Source organism: Salminus brasiliensis, chromosome 11 (assembly GCF_030463535.1).
Source record: "Salminus brasiliensis chromosome 11, fSalBra1.hap2, whole genome shotgun sequence".
Classification (NCBI taxonomy): domain Eukaryota; kingdom Metazoa; phylum Chordata; class Actinopteri; order Characiformes; family Bryconidae; genus Salminus; species Salminus brasiliensis.
The window spans coordinates 23,975,203-23,984,386 of record NC_132888.1 but is presented as its reverse complement, the minus strand read 5'-3'; the positions used below and the strand labels follow the sequence as shown (position 1 = coordinate 23,984,386).

Genomic DNA, 9,184 nt, shown 5'->3' with positions numbered 1-9,184 from the left:
AAGGTATGAAAACATTCCCAGATCAATTGATGTACTGCTATCTGTTCATTGGCACTTACAATGATGGATGAGTGGGAACTCAAGGGGAAAAGGGTGATATATTGGTACTGGTGTTTTATATGTGAACTATTTTTGGAATTATTGTGATTTAATGCCCCCCCCCCCCCCCCCACGGACACTGCATGCTTTTGATCGAAGCACTAGCCCAGTAATCAAAACATATGAAATATGAGTCAGTGTAAACTTCAGCTCTGATTTCAGTACACTGTTTTACAGCTTCAGTAGTTTCTTCCTCAGCCAGCTCAAATAAACATGCCTCGTTTAAGCCAAATATATTGTCCGGATACCTGGCACTTTTTTATGATGCCCTGTATATTCAGAGTTCATCCTTATGCAATCAAACCTTAAGGGCTTATCTGGAGAGCCCAACTGAAAGGAGGAGTTATTGATGTGTGTTGCAAGATAACGCAGAATGCCTTAGCATAAAAAGGCTACTCTGCTACACATCACAGTTGAGGTACCAATGACCTGGCTTGAGTTCTCTGGTCACAACATAACAAGAAGGATGTATGCTTTTTATTCAGCCCTTCTTCTGGCTTCTTTGTTGAGGGTAACAGTCGGGGCAAGTATGTGATGTTACCATTGTCGAATTTTTTATTGATTTGATTGATTATTGAATCTTCTTGTAATGATCTTAGTTTTAGATTGAGTGATCTTACTTCAGTGACCAGTTACTGCGTCCATGGTGTCTTTTGATCATGCAGAATTCCTGCTTTATGTAGAACATGTTGAACTAAAGATGATCAGTGGATGATCAGCCAGGTAGTGTTAGTAACAAGGGTGTTACATTAACCTGAATTTGTCTAAAATAGCTAAAACTAGAAATGCAGAAAAGCTAGAAATGTAGCTTTTGTGAAATCCAACCCATTAAGTTAAGTTTGTCAAGTGACAAAGGCAACATTTCTGTCAAAGTGCACATGACTCGCGAACTTTGTTGCTATAAAGTGGCCCCAAAAGCTCATAAAGGTGTTAGATTGGTCTGGGGCTGCAGTGATGCTGCTTGTCAGATATGGCCTTCAGTGCTGTTAGTCTACACGTCTACATTATTTAAAAAGTCGATTACTTGCTTGAACAACAATATGTTCTTAGCAAAGCCTAAACTGGAACGTCATCTTCTACCCTGAGCCGAAAGTTGCACATACTATATGTTGCAATTGAACACACATACAGTGGTGTGTGGTATGAATACTGGCACACTGTGAGCTCTCTGAAACGGTGGTATCAAACTGCTCCACTAAGATCCTACTTTTTAAACTGATTAAAGATTTGACCAAGCTGGATCCAAAGTCTACATTCTTAGCAAAAAGGTTCTACTGTATATAGTACTGAAAATTGGGTTCTATAACTCCAATACTGGAAATATTACAGAATAATATATGCTATATAGAACCATTAAATATGTGATTCTTTATAGATCTACATCTATAAGAAGCGCAGTTTACCAGACAATGGACCAGTTAAACATTCAGATGGCTCATTGAGTTGGCACAATTCTTTACAGAACCACAGCCTTTACAGACGAGCAATTGAAGAACCCTCCTTTTTGTATTAGAGTATAGTCAAGAAGGCTTCAATTCAACAGTGTAGTTTAGTTTGCCGTAGACTAGAGGCCTTTATTCATTACATTGTAAAAGCAGGAAGCCTAGAAATGACTGGTCACAAGCAGGTCACAAACATTTGCTTGTTTAAGGTTAAACTGCAGGTTAGCAGAAGCCCACAGACTTACAGAAGGTCAATGAATGAAATAAATAATCCTTATTGTGGACATAAATCACCTGCCAATATAGAGCTGAAATGAACTGATCTTTGAAGAATGAACCGTTCTGGGGAAGAATGAGCTGTAATCAACACAGGGTTGAATTATACGTGCAGAATCAAAAATATACATATCCACTTAAATTATTAATGCAGTGCAGCAGATTCTAAATGTGTTTTAACTCAAGGCCAAGGTCTCTAGTTAGTGATTATTACATTAGGGCATTTAGCAGACGCTCTTATCCAGATCTCCAAAGAGCTGGGTGATAAGTAGACGTTTAAAGACAGCGAGCAACTCCGCAGTTTGGACACCCAGGGGAAGTTTATTCCACCACTTTGGTGCCAGGACAGAAAAAAGGCTGGATGCTTGTCTTCCTTGGATTAAAAAAAAATGGCGGGTCGAGCCTGAGCTGTACTTGAAGCTGGAAAGTCTTGGAAGTGTACTTGGTACTGATCGGGTTTTGACCATTGCCATCAAGTACGGAGGGGCTGGTCCATTCTTGGCTTTGTAGGCCAGCAAATGAATCTGATACAGGCAGCTACAGGAAGCCAGTGAAGAGAACGCAGCCAAGGAGCTACATGGCTGAATTTAGAAATAGTAGAAACAGAAATAGTGTGTAGATTTACTCAATTTAGGAATGTCTCCAGGTGCTCAACTACAACAGCAAGCTTGCCTCCAGTGTGCAACTGATCACATGGACCAAGAAAAAACCTTATGGTGGAATGTTTTATGATCATATAAGACAAAGATGTTTAGCATAAGGAAGGTAGCAAACAGTTCTGGTGCTGCTTTAGAACTGGTCCATCTCACAAAGTGGAAGGAGTAATGAAAAAGGAGGACTACCTAACAGGACAGTGACCCCAAAAACACATGAAAGGTGGTTGTGGAATGGATGAAGAAGCCTGACATTATGCTTTCCCAAAGCTTTCTGGGTTTCAGGTCAGTCCCAGGAAACCAACCCATGTAACTAAACTGAACCAATTCTGTTAGAAAGAGCATTCAAATATCGAATCAGAATTCTGCCAGACGTTTGTGGATGGCTACCAAAAGCATCTGATCAAGGTGCAACTGGCTAAGGGAAATTTAACCAAATGAAATGGACCCTGTATATAAAATATTGAGCTTTGTTGAGTTCAGGTGACCCCCCCCCCCAAATAAATAAATAAATAAATAAATAAATAAATAAATCTGAACACATAAATAACTAAAAGTTGAAGCATAATATTGCCATGATATTCATGTTCATACTGGAGTTTAATAGCGGTAATAAAAACGGATTTCTTTGTCTTTGTGGTCATAAACATTAATTCCTCTTTCAGAGTGGTGCTACGAGTCCCAGGTCTCCTGTGACCACAAGTGCAAAGGTGAATTACAATCATTCATTTAAGCTTAAAATACACAAAAATGTTTTTTTTTTGTTTGTTTTTTATGAAATGACATTGCATTTTGTTTCCGTAGGACCAAACGAATGGGCAGACATAGCGCCAACCTGTGGAGGAACAAGCCAGTCACCTATAAATCTTGTAACAAAGAAGATTACTTTTAAGAAGTCCCTCACAGCACTTGAATTTTATAGTTACCAAGAAACCTTTCATAGCGTCATCACAAACAATGGTCACACAGGTAATCTCACACAAAATCAAAAGATATGAAATGAAATACATTTCAAAGAGCTTTCGACACATGCCAGTCTTGGGCTGGCACGATTACAGAGGACACTGTGATCAATACGAGCTCACAGTTACCATCTGTGGAAAGATTTGCCTACTTCACGCTTATTTTTTTTCATCTTCAGCCAAGGTCAATTTATCGGGCGCTGCACAGATTAACGGAGGAGAGTTGGAGTCAAATTACAAAGCAATGGAAATCCATTTCCACTGGGGCAAGAATGGCAGCCCTGGATCAGAGCACACCATTGATGGAGAGCAGTACCCCATGGAGGTATAGATATTGGAGGAATGCTAGCCACTGGCTAATGCTGAGATGTTGTAGCTGTGTTAGAAGTAAGCTGTTAAACCTAGGACTGGTGTTGGTGAAGTTTACAAAGTTAGCAACCAGGCTGCTTTCAAGGTTTGAGGGCTAGGCATGTTGATGTTAAAAATAAATGCAAAAAAAAATAAAATAAAAAAATACAAATAAATAAATAAATAAATAAATAAATAAAAAACAAACAAACAAAAAACGAGTAGCAAATAAATGTAGTTATGTCACTAATCAGTTTGTTTATGTGGCAGTTTAGTTAATGTTCTTCCAAATACTGTAAACATTTTAATATCCACATTATTGTTATTGTTTTTGCTGAGAAAAATCACAAACAATTAGTATTGAGATAATAGCCTTGGTCTCAAAAACACTATTTACAAATTAAAAAGTTTCAGTTTAAGTCTAACATTGTACTATTTTACCACTTTATCTTAGGTAAAGTAAAGTAGAACATCTGAAGTTAATATTTCACAGTAAAACTTGCTTAAAAATTTGCTAATATTTTCCATTTAGTTTATTTTTAAGTTTTTACAAACATAAGTAAACTTGCTCAAACTGTAGTAAAGTAATATAGTGTATCATCTACATTGTCACTATTTATATTTATGTATACTATTATCCTTTATATTCACCTTTACCCAATCTAACGCCCTTAAAGTTTTTTAACACTTTGGGACTGGTGGCAGGCCACAGACTGTTTGAGGCTGTTTAAAGTGTTATCAATTTATGAATATATATATATATATATATATATATAATATGATTTTTTAATATGATTTATATATGAAGAATTGTGTCTAGTATGATGGATGATGCTCCATCCAATACATTTAGAATGAGTTGGAAAGTTGGGGATGATGAGGTGGGGTCGTGAGGCGTCTAACATTCTGACCTCAGTAATGCTTTAGTCACTGAATGCAATCAAATCTTCACAGCAATGCTCCTGGAAATTTAATAGAAATCAGACAGTTACTCCAACAAAAGCAGGATCAAATCTTCTAAGGCAGTTCTGTTGCTTAATTGTTTACATGAAACCACAATTATTAGTAGTAGTAGTATTTAATAATATATATATATGCGTGTGTGCTTTATAATTTGTACTGATTCATGAAAATCTTCTCTTCCTAGATGCATATTGTTCACATAAAGGAAATGTACAGATCTGTAGAAGAAGCTCTTACAGACCCATCTGGTGTGGCGGTTCTTGGATTTTTGTTCCAGGTCACCTTTTTTATAATAAAAGCAAAAAAAAAACAAAAAAAAATATATATATGCTGATATGCTTGACATACTGAAAAAAGACTAATGTAGCTACTAAATGTGCTTTATAGTGGCAATGGATTAACTGTACTTTCTCATTTCACAGGAAACAGGAAGCTCAAACAAAAAATATGAATCCATCATAAACGCACTGGCAAATATCGCACACCCTGGTAAATTTCACATATTTATTGCTCCATCCATTGTCATGTTCTTTTTTCCGTTTGTGTCTGAGAAGCACCTTTCTTTATTATGTTTTATGGCTCACCAGAAGAGGACTAAAGGTCAAAGCTTATTGCTTGAACTGCGTTTTCATCACAAACCATTCTGTTACTGTTCATGTACTGAGCAACAGAAGCTGAGCACTTTAGCTGACTTTGTTCCTTTACAGGCAACAGTACGACACTTCAGTCCTTGTCTTTGGACTTGCTTATCCCTTCCCACAGTATGCTGACCAGCTACTTCCGCTACAAGGGCTCCCTCACAACCCCCGGCTGCACAGAGTCAGTCATTTGGACAGTTTTCGAAGATGCCATCCTGCTCAGCAAGGAACAAGTAGGTTATGGGATATCCACATGTTTGTGGACACCCCTTCTAATGAATGCTTTCAGTTGCTTTAAGTTGCACCCATCCCATAGATGTGCACACACACACACACACACACACACACACACACACACACACACACACACACACACACACATCATGTCTAGTCTTGTAGTTCAGATGTGCTGCCAATAGAATAGGACGCCATGCCTAATGCTAGGCGTGGGCTGGAGGGATATAAAACCCCCACAGCATAGAGCTATGGAGCAGTGGAAGAACTGTTTTCTCTGAAATTATGGATGGTGCTCCATCCAGTACATTTGGGATGGAGAGTTAGGGGAGTTGGGGATGAGGTGCACTCTTGTCACTGAATGCAATCAAATCCTCACAGCAATGCTCCAAAATCTCAGTAGAGACAGTCACTCCAACAAAAGCAGGATACACTCTTTCCTAATACTTTTGATTTCTGAAGAAACAACGAATGAGCAAGTGTCCCAATAGTTTTACCCACATATTGTATGTATATATTGTATATTCCACTCTGGGGAAAAAAATGTAACAGACATTATAATGTAAATAATAGAATTTAAACATCACATAAGGGTCTGTTTTCATTCATACTAATAAAATACAGAGACAATATTGTGAGATTAGACCGGAATTAAATGAGCCAGGTCCAAGTTTTAAAAAAGGTTTTTCAGACCTTGGGGGCTAAAAGCTTTGTCAAAGCTTTCATACCTGAACCAAATTTTCTGAAATAAAGTCGGAGAAAGGATTTCTAGTCTGGATTGTCTGTGCTTTTAATATCCCGCAATGTGGCCATCTGCTGGACAAATGATATTTTAGCATTTTCGGTTCATGAAAAAAGAGATATCATTAACCAATCACTTTATAACAATAAAAGTAACAGAACGATAGTCTGTGGTTTACATTCTGGTCACTTTAAAAAACATTGGTGGTATCATTTAAAAATCAATTCCAAAATGACCTGGACACTAAGACTATGTTCAGACCGCCAGCCCAAATCCAAAATTGTTGGCATATCTATGCTGTATGCAGATTGATTTTTGATAGTCTGGACAGCCAGTCACAACATGAAAACTTGCAAAACAACATGAGCAGTGAATGAGATCGACAAGCCTGAGATAGGACGTCTTTAAGGACATATTGTGGCCTCATTCTACAACACATTCAGCTGACGTTTTGCCCTGTATTTTACAGCTGTCCGCATTCTCAGCTCTCCAGTTTGAAGATGGTGCTCCCATGGTGGGAACGTTTCGGCCAGTGCAGCCTCTGAATGGTCGAGAAGTCTTTTATTCTAGATGTAATGTTGTGTTTGTTAACACCATGCTGGTTGTCAGCGCAGTTCTGACAACTTTTATGACCCTAAAGGCATGAAATAAGTTACATACTATCTGTGATCATCTTAATATGACTTCTGTGTTAAAGTCAGAGCATTTTTACATTCTCTTACTGTATGTTATGACAAATGTCACCTATTTCATGTGTTGTAAATGGTGTATTATTAGTAATATTATATTAGTGGTGTATTTTCAGGTTTTCCTTTAATATTTTGTGCATTTTTTGTAGTGATATATTTCCAGTTTTCGTGGCTTTTTGTTTGACCTTTTTCACCTTTGTTGTGCCGAATAGCTTAAGGCAGAATTAGCATGTAATGCTTGTACTTTCTACTCCTCCCAGCATCCAACACCCTATGTTATAACCCAACTGCAGTGTTGTGGGGTTGGTCAGCTGGTGAAAGACATTAAAATATGGGACAGAAATTAATGTGTGGGGCTGTTTTTGTCTTTTATTCTTCTGGCACCTTAAACCATGTCCTTCATGTCCCAATGGCTTCCACTGTGTTATAATACCACTGACAGATGACTGTGGAATATTTAGTAGCGAGGAGATTTCACAACTGCACTTGTTGCACAGGTGGCATCCTTTCACGGTACCATGCTGGAATTCACAGAGTTCCTGAGAGCGACACATTCTTTCATGACTGCAGGCCTAGGTGCTTGGTTTTATACACCTTTCTGTTACGGTGTGGTGTGGGGTTTGGACTCAAGTGCAGTTAAACTTTGTTTTATTATGATTAAATGAAACTAGCCCTCTTATGGTGTGTGCTTGAACTCCTAACCTTCTAATGGGAGCTCAGTGTAGTTCCACTTCACCACCACAGCTGTGAGAGGTGGCAGTATAAACACTGATCATAAGCAATATAGAACACGGCAGGAAAACAAACAAAAGGAAAACCAGGAGTGATGTTCACTCAAACTAAAGACAACAATAAATAAATAAATGCTTTTCTCTTTCAACTTCAGCTTTTCTTCCCTGTTCACAACTTGAACTTTTCTCTTTTAACTTCAGCTTCTCTTCGCTGTTCACAACTTGAACTTTTCTCTTTTAACTTCAGCTTCTCTTCGCTGTTCACAACTTGAACTTTTCTCTTTTAACTTCAGCTTCTCTGTGCTGTTCACAACTTGAACTTTTCTCTTTAGCTTCTCTTCGCTGTTCACAACTTGAACTTTTCTCTTTTAACTTCAGCTTCTCTGTGCTGTTCACAACTTGAACTTTTCTCTTTAGCTTCTCTTCGCTGTTCACAACTTGAACTTTTCTCTTTTAACTTCAGCTTCTCTTCACTGTTCACAACTTAAACCCACTGTTACCGTTCGCCCCTCTACAAAGGTGCGACAGGGAACTGTGTTTGCCTGGGTGTATTTATACCGTGCCACACAGGTGGGTCTGGTCAGCGTTGATTACCGCTGGGGATTCTGGGGCTTGGAGTTCTTTGCTCCAACCCCACCAGCTTTCATACTTTGCTGGCCGGGCCCCCTGCTGGTGGCTGATGGTACATGCTGCCTGCTCACACCTGTGGCCATGGAATTGATTGGAACACCTGAATTCAATGATTCAGATAAGTGAGTGAATACTTTTGCCAGTACAGTGTATATCAAACACGTCATGCTCCAACCTTTTTTGCTGCTTGATTTAAAAGATAAATCCGAACTGTTCTCATTTCCCATGACAGATCTAATAGAGGCAGATTGGATCTGCCCAACTTCATTCATTTTACTGGATACAAGTAAATCCTGGATACAAAAAGTGCATTATTAATTTTAAGACATGTTGCATCATTGACTTCTTGTGATGTCTGGTGACTACTGTTTTTTTTTATATACCAATAAATATCACAGAAAATAATAAATATAGTGCAATATTAGTTTTTTTCCCCCAATATCGTGCAGCCCTACTAGACACCGTTTTTAAACACAATTATTAAAACGCCTGTTGATCAGTCACTATTATCTTGGCTCTTCTAGTAGTAGGTGGTAACAACAAAAATTCGTAGCACATAATATTTAAAAACAAGAAAGAAAACCAAAATATGTTTAAAGTACAGTTTTACCCCAGAAAGCAGTATTGTGTCCTAACATTACTGTAACATGTTCAGAGGGGACAGAAATAGAGAGAGAGAGAGGCCCCCTTCTGTAAAGCTTTCACAATAAGGGTGCTCCCAGGCATTCCTCATCTAGCCCCTCTCGGACGTCCAGATCTCACTTTTGGGGAAATGGG

The 9,184-nt window shown here is 38.4% G+C and overlaps 1 protein-coding gene across 1 annotated transcript; it reads left to right on the top strand.

Annotated features, from left to right (window-relative positions):
• Positions 1–523: 523 nt before the first annotated feature.
• Positions 524–7,377, top strand: ca4b (carbonic anhydrase IV b). The gene is made up of 8 exons (XM_072690652.1): positions 524–626; positions 3,136–3,180; positions 3,275–3,439; positions 3,612–3,757; positions 4,928–5,020; positions 5,166–5,232; positions 5,451–5,614; positions 6,827–7,377. The coding sequence occupies exons 1-8, from the start codon at positions 524–526 to the stop codon at positions 7,001–7,003; spliced, it is 960 nt and encodes a 319-aa protein (XP_072546753.1). The 3' UTR covers positions 7,004–7,377.
• The last annotated feature ends 1,807 nt before the right edge of the window (positions 7,378–9,184 follow it).

Coding starts and splice junctions, on each gene's coding strand:
- ca4b (XM_072690652.1), top strand. CDS start 524: ATGACCTGGCTTGAGTTCTCTGGTCACAACATAACAAGAAGGATGTAT. Junction 3,181..3,274: donor CTGTGACCACAAGTGCAAAG/GTGAATTACAAT, acceptor TTGTTTCCGTAG/GACCAAACGAATGGGCAGAC. Junction 5,233..5,450: donor GGCAAATATCGCACACCCTG/GTAAATTTCACA, acceptor GTTCCTTTACAG/GCAACAGTACGACACTTCAG.